Genomic DNA, 16,862 nt, shown 5'->3' with positions numbered 1-16,862 from the left:
ATAAGTGTGGTCAGGATCTTTAAAAAATCCTGTTACGAGCTGTATAGAAATCTAGGCTGATATAAGTGAGTACTTTAGGTATCAGTCTGGGTGCCCTGGTCACATGAGAATAATATGCTCTATGCCACCTAGAGGCATGTTGGAGCTGTTGCACAGCTCTGCTAGTAGTTACTGCTTTACGGCAAAAAAATTACCGCCCTGATGTTTTGTGAAATGCGGTACGTTAGGGTTGTTCCGCTTATTCTGAAAACTCAGATCAGTTCTTTTTTACTCTTTAGTGGTTTGCTTTAGTACTCACTAACATTCAAGTGCTAAAACTAATTTTTTTAAAAAGAAATAATACTGTTTCATATTTTTACAGTTATTTGTTATTTAATATATAAATACACCTAAAAATATTTTCATCCCATCTAAACCTCTACTTATAAGTGTCTCTACATCGTGTTAAGAACAGGTTATAAAAAGCAAACAGAAGAAAGCTGTACAAGTAAGAACACTGATGCCCTAAATAATTTTTAAATTTTATAATGTGGTAGTTGAGGGTGAAACAATCTTTTCTTTTAAACTTCTTGAAATAGTATGATTTCTCTCTACCTTTCAGCTAAGTTTTTTTGTGATTAATGTCAGCTAATTATGACTCATCGGTAGAAATGGTTATTACCTGTATTTGAAGCTCAGGTGTTCTGGAAGAATAGAGTGTTGTTAACTGTTATCCACCTAGTGAGGCAATTTCTTTTTTTTTAATACCTCTTTCCTGCTTAGAGAACTTAAAAGGTGACTCTTGAAGCTTTAATGTTGACATATATTAGCCTCCATTACTATGGAAGGGTGCCAGAAAGTAAGTCATGCTGCAAGTTCTTTGAGATGTTCTTTAAATTGTTCGAAATGTGTATGATGCTTTCGTTTCCATTATTGCAAAAATATGCATGCAGAGAGTGATATTTATAATTTTTAATCTGCAATGATTTTCTATTAAGGAAGAAGGAAACTTGTTTTTACTATTGTTAGGCGATGGATGCGCACAGATGTAGTAATAAGTATTTTACTTGGAGGAAGAACTTTTTGGTGGCAGTCTTTCTATTTTCAGATGGGCAAGATTTAATGAAATTTCAAAGTTTATAAATAACAGTCAAATACCGTCTTGGCAGGTGACTGTGAGCTCTGTGCTAACTAAGAGTCAGTTACCAATACTTTATTCTACAAATATAAAGATTACGTTTGTTCACTGGCTGTTTATGAAATTGAACTCGCTACTGTATTATATAAGGGTTACCTGCATCATTTTTCTTTCCTTAAAATACGCTTATTCCTTACCAGGCAATCTAGTTGTAGTGCTGGATTCCTCTGACACAGAGGTGTCCTCATGGTGTCCCATTCTGTGCCTATTGGCCAGCTGCTTTGGGGTGATAATTTTAGTTGATTCATTTCCTTTGCGTATTCATTTTTTATTTGCCAACAGCTGGACCTGTACCACACACTATTTTGCAAAGGCTCATTCTGAATAATGCCACATGCTTCCTACCTTCAGTTACTGCCAGCCAGACCTGGATTAGCACCTGCTGATTTGGAGGCAAAAGGCTTTCTACCCTTTTCTTAATCTTGCAGTGATCTCGCCCTTAAAGTACGGCCAAGGATTAAAGGACTTCATCTGATTTCTAAGCTTTTTTTTTTTTTTAATACTTGAATTCATGAGTACAGGACCTAGTGCTGGCTGCTTTGTGGTTTTTTTGTGCATCAAGACCAAGTCAATGGTTTAATTTCAAACATAGCTTAGTGGATAAAAAGTTTTATGCAAAGATAAATGAAACCCATACTGACATCTGCTAAATTGAGTTTAATTAAAGCTGCCTAAAATCTGGCACTTAACCAAGTCCTTTCAAGGAAACTTAATGGATTTTGACATTTTGGGGATGGTAGAACAAATTTATTTCTTGTTTCTGTGGTTCAGGTTTGTTAAATGAATGAACAGAATCAAAACAAGTACAGTGGAAATATTCCTACTCTGTAAATCATTTGTCTGTATGATTTCTTTAGGGTTTTCCAGGAGATATTGGTGTACCTGGATTAAATGGCCCTGAAGGTCCTAAGGTAAGACGATATGAAAACTTAATAACAACAAACAGTATAAATCTCTGAGGACAAGCTCTGAGAGATGGGCACTGGCATTATGAGAAGATAATCGTACTGTCAAAATACAGGTACTTTGCCTCAGGTATTTCTATGAGGAAGGTAATCTGATGTTTAATGCTGTCCACACAGTTATGAGGGTAATTACTGTGTTAGATGGAAGCACATAATGGCAAGGAAATGTGGAGAAAACACTATGTAGCTGGAAAGTATCATATATTTCACCTATACTTGAATAAAATGCATGCAAAATGCTTGCAGATCTCTGTAGTCTCACCTAAGTAGTACAAGTTTTTTTTAACAAATTTTAAAGAAATAGTAGCTAAAGAGATGGAAAATGGGTAAAATTCACACACCAGATTAAATAGTGGATAAAATGATATATACAATAATAATAATAATGGATAAAATTTGTATACCAAAAATGGCTGTGTCAGATTAATTTAGCCTCTGTTCCTTAGTAGACTGATGTTTTAGACCAAACGTGGGCAATAATTCACATGTATAGAGTTTTCAGTGAAGTTTTGGATAAAAGCCCATAGGGTAAATTTATTTTTTAAATGGAAAAGGTAAAGACTAATACAAAAAGTGCATGTGGGTCAGAAATTAACCCAGAGGAAGGTGATAGAATAATATCTAAAGATTGACTACTTGTTGAAAGGCAAGTACCAATTAAGTTCCTCACTCACCAGCCTTGGAACTGTTCTTATATTGTATTTTCACGGATAAATAGGCACAAGTGTGATGGAATGATATTTATATATGAAACAAAGTTGAGCATCTCTAGATAATCTTAAAAGCTGCACTTTGTAGTAATTCATCCTACTTCTGTTACTTCAGACTGATGCATAGAAGGACTAAAACAGTAAATCCTACTGTAAACTTAGAGCTTCGCATCTGGCAAGAAGGAAAGGCACTGCCAGATCTCTCTGAATTAAAAGCACAATAAGGCAGTTAGCAATTAAGTGAAATTCTAGAACACATGAGGCAAGGTGTCTCGTGAATGTCACTGCACGAAGCACAAGAAGGCTTTATCTAAGTAGTGCACACAGTTCTGGGCATTTGTATTCCAGAAGGACTCAATCAAGTGGGACTAGACGCAGAAAAGGATGAATGACTGTATTCTGAGAGGTAGTCTATTTATCCTAAAAGATAAATAGAATAGGAAAGGAAGGGCCTTTTTGAGCTTTGTAAGTAAACCAGAGGGCAGAAACCGGTGAGGCAAAAGAACAGTGCAAGACCAACAATATCATTGGTCCAAGGACAAAACATGCAAGTTGTCCGTGAATAAAGAGAGATGGAAATGACAAGATTTCCCATCAACAGAGTTGTGAAACTCTGTGGCAGACTACTCAAAAAAACATAGGACAGGGAGCAGTAAATAGTTTAAAGATATAGTCTTTGTATCTGGAAGAGTGTAACAATCCCTCCCTGCCAAAGTTAAGAATTCTTGATCATTACAAATAATCCAGCCGCCAAAGCCATAGCCGATCTTTTCTGCATCCAGTGTCTCTCAACTGTGTCAAGAGCCTCGTCCCAAAATAGCTCAGACATGAATTTACTAGGAAGGCTGAGAACTCCTTGTCTGATGCAGGAAATTGGGGAGTAGTTAAAATATATTTCAAGAGACAGGTGTGGACTTTTGCTTTAGTTCTGATTTATTGTTTTGCTAACTTGTTTGTATGTACGTATGTATAATGTTAACAGCCTTACCTTGAATGAGTCTTGTCTGACCAATGCAGTGGCTCCTGTGTTTCTGAATTACCAGGGCACTTAAAAAACCCTTTTGATGCAAGACTGTGTCTAGGGGAAATAGTAGAAGAGAAATAAAACAGTTCTTGGACTGCAGATCAGATTTAATCCTCCAAGCTGATACATGAATGATGTAACTGAGATCTAATCCCTGCTGCCCAGTTTCTTTACTAAGTGAAATCATGTTGTTCCACATTATACCCAAAGTGTTAAATTAGATGTTTTTGCGAGAATTGGGTTGATGTTTAATACATACGTTACTGATCTATTGCCGTTTCACAGATTCCAGCAAAAAAGTAGGAAAAGGTAGTCTACAAAGTTTAAGACTATTCCTTTGAAACACAAATTACATAGCTGAACAAGATTCAGTGGTGTCCAGCACATTTGGTCTGAGAGACAAAGAGCTTAGACAGCCTGCTCTAATCAGGCAGAATTGATGGCTTACATTTGAGAAGGAAGATTACCAAACTGGAAAAATTCTTACGCTGCTCTTAGTACCAAGGGAGAAGAGCTGCATAACACTGGAAATGTTTGGCTTTGGGGATTCCCAGCTGGCTTGTGTTGACTGCAGTTTTTAAAAATTTCCTCCAGCTTTTATTTTTAGAAAACTGTTCTCAATGTGCTGCTCTTTTCCTTGTGTTTTTGTTTATGCTTCCTCAGGAGCAATACCCATTTTAAAAGCCAAGAAAGCAGGGTAAGCTCGGTTTTTTAGCAGTTGGTGTGGGAGAAATTCAGCCTCTTGGTGGAAAGTTTAAGCTCTTTGAGTGTGATCAGCCATCTCTAAATACCAGAAGTTCTGGATTGTCAATTTTCCCTAAATTAGTGCAGTAATCAGCAAATCTGACCTCTCTAAAATAATGTTCAAAGGATTCGTTATGTAATTTGATCTACAGCACATTACTCGGCTTGGAAACAATATTTCAGAAGGTGTTTGATCTCGATCCACCACTTAGTAAAAAAAAAAAGCACGCTTACATTTAAAAAAGGGAACAAGAATGTTTTTAAGATGTCCTGAAATAACTTAGTTTGTTTCCTATGTTATTCTTTCAAGTATTTATGCTCTGCAACTGAAAAAAGTGAGAGGAAAAGGTGGTCAGAATATGCTGACTACAACTGCAGATTTTCCAGCAGTGTGTATTGTACCATGGAAGTAGTTGAGCACTTCCTTCCTCTGCTCGTTTGTGTTTGTTTGGATAACACACTTAATAGAAGTGGCTATTACCAGTTTCACCACCTCTGGAAGGGACGGTCAGCTGCGAAGTTATATATGTGAAATACAGGATACCCCCATTTGCTGACTCCCCCAGTTTTTTCCAGACACTTTGGCACATGTCTAACGACTGCCTTGATTTTCTGCTTGTTGCCCGGAACCTCAAAAGGGAGATGGAAATTTCATTTAGTCTTAATATTCATTTTACGGTCTGGGACTTTTTTCCGGATCCATTTCAGTGCAGTGGAAGGGTGTGTACAGTAGCAGTGTTGCTTACGTTTCCACTGTGCGATTACTTTGTACTGAAAGTTGTATCTCTTAATGTGCTTTGCTATTAGAATAAAACAACAGTTCTGTCAATGAAAAATTTTTGTGACTAGTGTCACAAGAATATTACTTACGTAGTGCTACTAAAAGCCCTCCTGCCGCTTTTGTGGTGGTATGTCAAACAGCAGTCCACCCCAGCCTGTTCCAGACTGATGGGCTCTTTGAAACTCAGTACCTTGAAGTGGCCCGTTCCATTTTCTGTTCCATGTTACTTTGTGTGCTAAGTAAACTGTTACTGGACCAATGCCTGCACCTTCTGTCTAGACTTTAGCTTCATTAGTAAGCAATTAATAAGGCTTACACTTGGAACTTCCCCACTGTTGCTTTCTTCAGAGGCTAATCATACCTCTCCTAAAGGGCAGTTTCTTTGTTCTTGTTGCTCTATCTGATATTCTTAAGCTTAGCTTTCCCAGAACATTAATAATATGTTTACACAGATGATTTCTTTTTTCTGCTACGCCAGGTCAAGTGCTTTTCCCAATTACTACCACTGTAATTGGGATGACCAAGATTTCTGACACATTGCTAGCTGCAAAGTCATTTTAACAAAGTTTTGAAAACGATGGTGTGAGCAGTCATGAAAACTCGGAATTGGCAGAGGATAAAGTGCTTTATCTCTGGGAAGCTGATTATAATCCTGACATAAAAGTAAGGGCTGAAAATCACAAGTAGTTTTGGACAAGCCAGTAGTTTAAATCCACTTCGTAGTTCATTTCCATTGCAATGGTGTCATCACATGTTATGCTAAACACTACCTAAATCAAAGATCTATAAGAATTGTATTGATTCTGCTTTAATCTTAATATGATGGTGTGCTTTATGTCTTCAAAAAAGAGGAATTTTTCTTTTATGAGCTCCAGTATTTTCTTATTTCCTTCTCAAAAAGACAAAAGAAAAAATCTTCAGGAAAACTCTGTGTAATAGAAGTTTCTAAGATACTCAGTTTTCCAACAGATATTAAAATTCTGCTGCATCTTCTCCTGGCTTTCTAAGGGAAATCCTAAGAACCATGGTAAGAAATGAGGTCTGCTTCCTCAGTTTTGCATTTCTGTCCAGGTTTGTAAGAGGAGACAAACTAGACCAGCGTGACTGTTACTTGATATAAGTTCTCACTGTGTGTGTTTGGATGTTTAGGGACTTCTGGGTGACCGAGGGCCCCCAGGGCCACAAGGCCCCAAAGGAGTTGAGGTAAGGTGGAAAAATGATCCAGTCAAGAGATTATGATTACAAGAAAAAGTTGTGAGGGGTAGGAGGGTTAGACAAGAATGGTTAGGTGTTTATGGTGTTGTCATGCAAAATTTTAAGGTTCTTTTGCATTTTGGCAGGTGTTGCAAAGAGGTTTTAGTAGCCTTATGGGGCTGTGCATCCATTTTGTGGTTTATTTTGGTTATTTCAGTGGAACTTCAGATAATGTGTCCAGAGTCGGATGTGGTTCTTTTAGTTAAACTGGGGGACACGGGGGGGGAGAGTGGGGTGGGAGGGTGGTATGGAGATAGAAACCATATATCAATTTAATAACAGTATCCTAAATACACTTAAGTAAACAGTAAGACCTCTATTAAATCAAGGGGGAGGAAGGCGGCTCTTCATCTTACATGTTTGTTGAGTATTCTTAATTTATCATCATAAAAATAAAAACTCATGTCTCTTAGGCTAAAAGTAATTAACATTAGAAATAATTTAATCAGTGATTCTGGGGATAAACCTCTGAACTTCTAAGTAGCTTAAACATGGTATTCCATGACAGATATTGAGTGAGTAAAAGCTAACAGTGGCAAAATGATCTGTTTAGTTAGAAGCCAGAAGCTGCAGATCGGTAGCAGAGGAATTAAGAAATCCTGTCGGTTATAATTGAAAAGGTTCTGTTCGACTTCCTTCAAAACTTGGAGAAAATCTTCCATATCGAGGAGGATCAGTGAACCATGAAATGATCACAATGTGACAGCATGGCATGGCATTGGTACAAATCCATGCTTTAATATAGCTGTGTAGTGAGCGAAGCCTTAGAGTTAACACTGCAGTTCCCCATCATGCATAACTATATCGGTGCACTGTGCAGCGCAGGCACAGTGTCTCATTTCTTCGCTTGCATACCTGCCAAGCCTGACCCCCAGCCCCCCTCCATCCCTGAGAAAAGACAAGGATAAACTCTGGCAAAGTGGCTTGGCTAACCTAGTGTCTGTGCCGGAGCAACATGGGAAAGAGAAGCAGGAACGTTCCCACTGCTTTTATAGTCATGAAGTGTCAAATGTTGCTTAGAAGGGAGTAACTGCAGGGCAGACAGAGAGGTTGACCCATCGTTGCTGAGTCTCTCCCTGCTCAAAATTGTGAAAATATTGCTGTAATGGTAGGTATGCTAATAGCTTCACAGCCTGTCTGGCTGCATCTAGTGGCTACGCAGGACGTGGCTTTCTAGCTAATGAATTTGTCTAAAATCAGATTAGTCTCTCTTAGAGCATGTCGATCAGACTTGGACTTGTACAAATACATATGAAGCAAGTTTAAGATGATATAATAAATGTGAAGAGTTAGCTGCAGATTTTCTTTTTTAAAGCTAGACTTGGCAGTAAGATTATTGATGTCCTGATTTCTTTTAGGGAGAAGTAGGACCACCTGGACCTATTGGAGGAGTCGGCCCAAGAGTAAGTACAAGTAATTTTCTTAGGGCAGACTACTTTTCGGAAGTACTGCTTTAAAAGGTACATTTACTGTAAGAAGTGACTGTTAAAATGCCATCTCCTGAATAAATATGTCTCTTTCCTCAACACATGCTCAAAGCAGAACTGGGAGGAGAAATGGTTTTCTATACGAAGGATTTGAAAGGAAATCGCAGCCATGGTGCACAAAATAAAATTTTTGAGAAGCAAAGAGTCAATAACAAACAGCTTATGGTGCTCCTCCGAGACAGATGAAACCACCATGAACTTCTTAGGGACTGAACCAGCTGATACATCAAGATATTTAAGTTGGGGAAGAACCCACCCTGAGACTCGGCTTACAGGGAGAAACATAAGGGACTGATGCTTTAAGAAGTCATTTTGAAACTGATCTGGTAGACAGTTGCTAAAAACAGTAAAGTTGGAATGTCACATTGCTCCTTGCATTGACATGATTTAAAAGATAACAGTTTAAAACTAACAACTAATTTTTTTAGATAATAAAATGTACCAGTGTCTAAGAGTATTTTAGTGGACTTGAAGCTTATTTTTAGAAATATTTGAAGCTAAAAATGAATACTAGCCTGCACAAGGGACTACGGGAGTTGTTACTAAGATTACTGAATGCAATATGATCTTCTGCCTTTATTTGCTTAGGTGGGGTAATCATTGGCTTGGTCCTCATTTTGGATGACTTCCTATTTTTTGCATGGACTTGGAAAAGCCTTTCCCAGTGTTTCCTGGTTGTAGAGTGGGTATATTGCTGCGTCACTTTTCCCGTTCATTAGCTAGTCAAAGCTGGGAATTTGCATTCTGTTAAAAATAATATTAAAATGCGTATTTGCCACATAGATTAGGTGTTTAAGAAAAACAAAACACACAAACCAAAGCAAAATCAAAAGAACTTTTTTTTTTGGCTGAGGAGAACATGCAAAAAATTGCAGAGAATTTCAAAACACTTTGACTCAGTTCAATATTCAGTTTCATCTTCCTGAGCTTCTGCCAAGAACCTCATGGAAATTTTTATTTTGGCTGCATCATACTTTGAGTCTCCTCCTTGGGCAGGGCTTCATGGCTGGACAGCATCTCCCATGTTGTGCTGTGGCAATTGGAAAAGAAGATGCTGCAGCGGGTGACTCATGGGCAATGAGACACCTACCTTCACGTTCTCTGCGTCACTGGGCATGCACAGGCCACCATCCGCTGGTGTCAAAGTGACCCAAGAGGAAAAATTTCTGTGTAACCTAGCAAACTGAAATATTTTTTCATCTATTTTGGGTCAGTTTGACCTAAATTATTTTGGTTTTGATTTCTCTCAATGGGAAACGTGCACACTGTTGGCATGTCTTACAGCTCCCTGGTTTCTCTCTCTCACAACAAGCTGTTGAGAGCAGAATGTGTGGGTCTGAGGTGGGCCCCTGGGTTGCTGCCTCCAGACGTTTTTTAGTAGCTTGCTGGCTAACATCCCCTCCTGAAATGAGAGGTAGGGGAAATGGGAATTTTGCTTGATGGGGAGCCCTGCCTGTTCTTCCCCCTCGCCTTGGGGCCCATCTGCTCTCGCCTGGATTCTACAGCTTCTGTTGGCTCCAGCTGTTTCACAGCTCCAAGCCAACTTGTTCGCACTGCTGCTCTGAACTCTGCTCCCATCTCTGCTTGTCCTTGCTCCTTCACTGATTACATTAGAGAGGGAGAGTCCCAGTCATGAAGTTGTTAAGCTGATATAGTTTAGCAGGACTGAGTCAGTAAGCTGCTGAACACATCTGTCTTTTAAATTATGCTTGCTTGATTGCAATTTCACATTCGTTTGATTTACATAGGCTTTGTTTCCATTCTTATTAAAGGAGTTTAAAAAAGTAAATGCTATTAGAATTGTCTCGTCACTGTACTAATTAAATAGCAGTGGGGGCAGGGGAGGTCTCTGATAGGGTCTAGCCATGCGTGGCCCCGAGGCACCATCAGCTGTCAGCTATGCCTTTACCTGACAGATGTGTCTCTAACTTGGTTTTTGCAGCCTCCAGGGGTGGGGCTTCTTCATTGTCCTTGGCAATCTGCTTCAGTCCTTTGCCTGTTTTACAGAGGGTTTTCCTGATATCCAGCCTTTCTATCTGAAAGTCTTGCCTGCGTCGTCTTCGCTACAAGCTTGCTTCCTGTCCTACAGACCTTAGGTGTAGGCATGGTTAATAGGTTAGTCATCTTTTCAGCCACTGTTATCCTGACTTTCTTAGGGTTTGTCTAAACTAGGTAAAGTAGCCTTGTAGGTGATATACGGTTAAATCTTTGATTATCCTCATGAATCTGTTCTAGTTTTTTCTTGGACAGTAATGGAGCAGGTTTCTAGTGCTTCTGGAATTCCTCATCGCTTTTACTGTGTAGTTTTCAGTTAAAAGTGTTCAGCCCCCAGTTCAGGTTTAGGCATGCGCCAAGCAGGCAGCCATAAATTTTTGCCTCATTTTTCTCCTCCCCCCGCCCCACCTCCTTGTTCCTAACATTTGCTTTAAAAACCACGTGTGAGACCAAAAAACCCTGGGTCTCACCTGAACAATGCTGCCAGCAAAATGGATCATCCCCTACTGGAACAGAAGGTGAATATGAACCTGCACTCCAGTTACCACGTCCCAGCTTGGAAAAGAGTTCCCATATGTCTAAAACTGAAGCCAGAAGGGAGGGTGTTTGCCCACTTACTCAGGATGTATCTCAGGTTCCACAGAGCTCGGGCTATTTGAATTTAGGTAGAGGTTTTTGAGCTGAATCTCATCACACAATTTGATTTTTCATTAATCCCTTTCCAAACCTTCCCACACGCTCAATTCCAAAGTATACTTACATCCTCTGAAATTAAAGCCCAGTATTTTTTTATTTAGAGGGATTTTTTAGTATTTCTTTGTCCTGTGAAAATACAGTAGATGGCACATTAAAGAATTTAGTGTGTTTATTCAGTTTCCACCCAATTAACTCTTTCTCAAAGGCTATCCAAATATTAACACTGTAACTGTCAGTGTAGCTCAGCTCAGTCAGTACAAGCTTTGGTGCATTTTACTATGTTTTTGTATCTTCATTGTTGGAGCAGAAAATGCCTTTAAAGGGTGGGATATTGTTTTAAACCAGAATGTAAAAAGGAGTTGTGAGTTTATTCCTTTGAGATACATGTGTTAAACAAAAGCCAGTATTTATATAGTCATAAGGTGAGTAGTTCCTCCTGAAGATGGAGGACAGTGCTTTCAAAGCTGTGCCACTCTCTCAGTATTTTCTGAAGGCGGCATATGTCCTCCTGGGGGCTGGAGGCACGTGAGAAGCCTGTGGAGGCACGGGAATAGAGCGATAGTGAGAGATAGTTATATTAAAATATATGTGGCTGTATCAACCCATCGTGAAGTGAAACGAAGCACAGGTGGTTGCTGCTTCCTGAAGGGGAAGGGCAAAACTTTCAGCTAATGTTTTAGGAAACAGACGTTTCCTTTGGGACTACCCTGCCCTGGAAGAGTGGTTTTCTCAGGGGTTTGCAAGCAGAAGAGCAGTCATTCCTAGTTTAACTTTCTGTCAGTGACTTTTCCTTGATATGTAATTACAGTTGTACTGCACGTCTGTTTAAAGCCGAATCTGTGTGTTTCAAATTGCTTTACCAGTTAAATTCACTTGTTCCATTTTCTATCAGCTTGCGTCTGTTGTGTGTCCTTTGCAGCTAGTGCATAGCTGGGTACTACAGCCGAGAAACCTTTACAAGTTGCAACTCCAATTCTCTTCTGATAGAACTAAAATTATCAAGGTAGTTAAATAGTGTCCACTAGTTTTCCTTCAATGAATTTCATTTAAAACACTTTTATGTTACAGTCTTGTCTCTAGAAGGACCTTAAGGTTCTTTGCAGCAAAGTAGTTAAACAGCATGTAGTAACCTGCAGAAGCCCATCACTTGTTCTTTGCTCAGCCTTGTGGAAAGACATGACTTGCTTTATCTGGATCTCTCTGAACTTCTCTTCACAATTGTTTCTCCCTGCATTCCTGGCTGTGCCATGTTTTAATCCATTGGCAAAACCAAAAGTCTATTCCTAAAGCAGTGATATTTGTTGGAACTTGAAGGGCAAAATGAAATCACTCAGGCAGGCAGAGAAAGAACGAGAGAGATAAAAAGGATTAATAGGAGAAATCATGGAACCTACTAAGACAGGATAATTTTAAGCCATATGGCTTAAATTTTAAATTTTAAGCCATATGGAGAAGCTTACAGGTGCCCAGAAACTAACACACGCATTGTGCTCAGGCACAGAGCAGCCAGGGCAAAAGAGCCAAATGGAAAAACCCCATCTTTCTAAAGAAACCTGTTATATGTTGCTTTAGTTGCTCCTGTCTCAGGACAGCCAATGGGGAAAGGAAAGCTCTCACTACAGAGTGCCGTGATTGCAATTATTCAGTCTGCAGGAACAACAGCTGATAATTTCTTTTTAGCAGAAATCTGCATCTTTTTGTTACTGCATCATTAAAATGTTGAATGAATTTTCTTTCTCCAGTTGTCAGGCTTCAGTGAGCTCATGAGCAACTTGCTTCAGAGCCAGATCCAATCCACGGGACCTTTACTTCTGGACTAGGGTCTTTGCCTCAGAGCAGATGGGGAAAGCTTGTCTAGGCGGGGCTATGCTGTTCAGATAACTGAATGGTTAGGCCATATTTTGTGTTGTAGAGGAAGTAGAGTATAACTGGAGAGAAAAAGACCTCCTAAAAGTGAAACTTAAGTTATAAACATCGAATTGAAAATTCAGCAGAAAAGCATTCTGGTTTTTACACCTTAGTGGGTCTGTGTGAGTGACAACAGAGGGGGGATGTATTTTTATAAAACGCTTCAAAGATCTCATCACTTCATGGCCTTCTGCTCTGCTGATGTTGCTGTATTTCTTCCAGGTAACAATATCTTATTAACTGAGTATCATAGCAACAAGATCGATCAGCAGCAGAATGCTTGTGGAGAGAGATGAGGCTTAAAACAATCAATCTGATGAACAAAGAGGAGAGGATATTAGAGCTCGTTTTGTCTGGGTGAGGAAGGACAGTTATGGCACCAGACCCTGAAGTCTGAACATCAAATTCTGTTAGCGTGAGTCCCTGTTCTGCTGGAGTTAGCCAGGAGAGAACGTGACTTTGCCTTTTGTCTCCTTAATATGGTTTTTAAAGTGAAACTGAAGTGTGTTTGATTCTTGGATTCTGACTGGTTTTCCTCAGTGTTAATGGCTGTAAGAGTTAATACAGATTCTGCTCACTGTGCTAGTATTTTCTGTAATAATGAACAGTGTATTTTCAGACATGGATTTATAAATACACTAGCTTCAAATGTTGGTGTTAAATATTACTAAACTGTACATTTTTAAGTGCACTTATTTTGATAAATACAGAAGTTGGGATGAAATTACCTTTTAAAAATAAAATATTTACAATATTTTATTCTAATCATTATTTTAGGGAAAGCCAGGACAGAAAGGTTATGTAGGCGATCCTGGACCAGAAGGTTTAAAGGTAAATGATGGTTTTATTTTTGAAATAAAATGTGCTTGGACTATCAACTGTGTACAATTATACACTGCTATCCACAGGGGCATGCCAGTGGCAGGATATGAGTGCTTCCATATAATATACGTGCTTCCATATAATATAAAGGTATATCATACTGGTGATTCTGCTTTCTTGCAAGATCCAGTTTTGGAAAAGAAGGAAATTATGCAGCCCTCAGAGACAGGGATGTGTGAGCAAAGACAGCACCTGCCAAAATGAGACCTAGCTGCCTGGGGATGTGAGGGTGGCTGGGCCTGGGACAACAAAGGACCCAGGGCAGTTCCTGCACTGGCAGGGCTTCGGGGGATGAGGTGGGGTGAGATGAAGTGCTGCAGTTTGAAAGAGGAGACTGTGGCAGCAGAATTTCTCAGTGCTGAGTTGCAATCTGAGTAAATAATACACAAATCACTGTTCATCAGGGCCCTGAGATTATAGTCGTAGCCAGGTAATTGCCAGCGCCTATACACCCAGCTTCCACTTGCACATAGCGAAATGCTCCGGAGTAACATAACATGACTTGCGGCGTTCTTACGGAGAACAGACTTCCTTAATCTACTACCTAATACCAGTTCTAAGCTTTTGGGGGAAGAAGTTTATTACAATGTCAGACCAATGCCATTTTCCCTAATATTTCATAACGAATTCCAAGTTGTCAATAGTGTGCACAGGTAACATTAACTTTTGAAGCAGTTTTGAAATAATGAAGGTAATTTGCTGAAAGGAAGATGTAAATAAAAACTTAATCATTCATTTATAGCATTTGCTGACTTAATGTATTTAGTGAGCCCTTAATACATAGTTCTTATTTTTGTGGGCAAGTCCTAAATACATTAGGACAGTGCTTACATCTTTTTACAAAATCAAAATTAGCCACTGACAAAATGAAATTTTTTGCTGGTTACCTAATTTTAGCTTTTAAAGTTCTAATTGGCAGATGTAATTTAGCAAATAAAGAGGCTCCTAGGAAAACAGATGACTTTAATATACACATATGAAAGAAATTACTTTTCTAATGCACTACATCATCTGTTTTCTATATTTAACAGGGAGAACAAGGAGACCAAGGAAACCTTGGAAAAATTGGTGAAGCGGTAAGCTTGAATTCTTTTTCTGGTTTTATTGTTAATTCTATGTTTATTTGAGAGTGAATGAGTAATTTGTTGCAGTAATTTTCTGATGAAAGTTTGTCTTTCTTTGAAGCTGTAGTATGTTGGCTATACCTTTGTGGTCTTTTGGAATCATGCTATTTAAAGAAATTCCACATTTTAAGTATTTTCCAGAGTTAATTCTACTTCTTTCCTAGTAGGCTGAGTGACCTTTATAGGTAGTTGTTGGGATTTTCCAAAGAACGTTTGAGTAAATGAATGAGTGATCCTTTTCCAGTGAAATTGTTTGAGAGGCTACATTTAGCCTGAGATATATTTTGCAGACTTGTTCTGGCTGCCCTCCACAAAATTACAGAGCTCGAGGTGACCGTGAGGTGACATGTAGTCCATCCTCTACTGCCTAGGCAGGATCAGTAATCTTTATATCACTCCTGACAAACATTTGGATAGCCTGTTATTAAAAAGCTCCAGGCGTGAAGGCTCCATGACCTTTTTAAAAAGTTCTTCCAGTTATGTAACCTGACCCCTTTCTGCTGGAAACAGCATTTCACAAAGGACAGTTGTTATCATGTGCCTCCTTCGTTCTTCCTTGTTAGGCTAAAGAGTCCCAATTCACTTTGCCTTTCATGTTTTCTAGATAATTTAAACCGCATTCTTACCCTCCTGTAGACTGTTTCTGATTCAGCTAACATCTAAGACTGCAGCTTGCTGCCCAATCTGTTCAGACTGCTGAGAGAAAGGAAGAATTGCTTCTTACAAGCTATATTCTTGCGTACGCATCCCCTGTTTCGCAATAGCTTGTTGTCGTTCAGTTTGTGATCCACAGTCTCCAATCCTTGTTTTTTAAAGTCGTTATCTTTCCATTGTAGGTTCTTCTTTACTTGGTAATTATAACTTAAACATACTGCTTTTCAATCCTCTCTGCTTAATTTCATTCCCTGCCCATTTGTATTTTTAACTTTTGTCTGAGAATTAGAGCAGGTGTGAGCTTGTTGACCCATGCTTGAGTTACCCAGATATTGTGTAGAACATGATTAAATTGGTTTTGTTTCTTCAGTTAATGTATGTGCTGTACTATTCACAGAAACTGTTCAACTTAGCAGTCAGCGTGAACTCCCCATTGTCTGCAAAATACTGAGCAGACATACCCCAGAGAGCTCATCAAATGGTTAGTTACTGCTGAAAGGTTCAGAACTGCGTGTAAGTCAAGTCCAGCTCCTCTGTGTACTCTGAAGACTCTGTGCTCCAGGGAAGGGGACTGAGAAGCTGGATTCTGTCAGTTAAAAGTATCAGCTTAGACAGAAACTGATAAAGCCGTATAATGCCATAAGGTCCACTTAGAAGTCAGCCAACATATCTCTAAACGTAGCAACTATACTTAGCACCAGCTTGATCCGCAGCTTTGTTCAGCAGTTTATGCATAGCAAAACCTTCATTTTGTTAGGCTTTAATCAGAGCTGTAAAGCAATAGATACCATTTGGAAAATCTGGGGGGTTTTTATATTGCTGAATGATTAGGGCAAATGTTGAGTACTGGGGAATGAGGATGTCACAGTAGAGAAGAATGGATGGAACATCATAACACTACGTTGCTTTTATGGAGAGATGCAGAAATTACCCGTTATGGGGACACAGTAATATAATCTCCTGTCGTTTCAACCGGCATTCCTCTGACAGCATTATACTTGGGTTTGTTGTTTTTTTTTCAGCAGCATGCAAAACGAAGCTTTTATTACATATTAATTCTGTTTTTCAACCAGTAACATGTTAGGGAAAATTGATAGCATTTCATCTGTTGTACAGTGCCACATGCACCAGAATCCTCAACAAAAGACAAAGCTAAGCTCAAAGTCACTGTGTTAAAACAGTCACAAAAGCTAGTTAGTTAACCTTAAGTTTCTGGATTTGAAATGGGCTTTGTTTTGCTCCTCAGTGAACTTGAATTCAGTGCACACATTTTCCACAACTCTGATATTTTGTAGGAACCTAATGTCAGTCACTGCTAAATGAGCTCCATTCTAATACAAATATGATATTCACTAGCTCAAATATATAATCAGTTATTATACATTGTAATGATGATTAATAAAATAATCATACTAACTACCTAACTCTAGTCAGGGACAAGCTGCAAGAATAAAATAAAAA

At 39.0% G+C, this 16,862-nt stretch overlaps 1 protein-coding gene across 2 annotated transcripts in view; it reads left to right on the top strand.

Moving 5' to 3' along the window:
• COL24A1 (collagen type XXIV alpha 1 chain) overlaps window positions 1-16,862 on the top strand; it is a 149,964-nt gene that overhangs the window by 67,515 nt on the left and 65,587 nt on the right. For both annotated transcript variants that reach the window (XM_064455448.1, XM_064455447.1), the window contains exons 20-24: window positions 2,035-2,088; window positions 6,551-6,604; window positions 8,014-8,058; window positions 13,519-13,572; window positions 14,655-14,699. In XM_064455448.1, the coding sequence (XP_064311518.1) occupies window positions 2,035-2,088; window positions 6,551-6,604; window positions 8,014-8,058; window positions 13,519-13,572; window positions 14,655-14,699 (252 nt within the window). The remainder of the gene's footprint in view (window positions 1-2,034; window positions 2,089-6,550; window positions 6,605-8,013; window positions 8,059-13,518; window positions 13,573-14,654; window positions 14,700-16,862) is intronic.

This window comes from Phalacrocorax carbo, chromosome 6 (genome assembly GCF_963921805.1).
Source record: "Phalacrocorax carbo chromosome 6, bPhaCar2.1, whole genome shotgun sequence".
Taxonomy (NCBI): Eukaryota; Metazoa; Chordata; class Aves; order Suliformes; family Phalacrocoracidae; genus Phalacrocorax; species Phalacrocorax carbo.
This window is presented reverse-complemented; position numbering and strand designations above follow the sequence as displayed.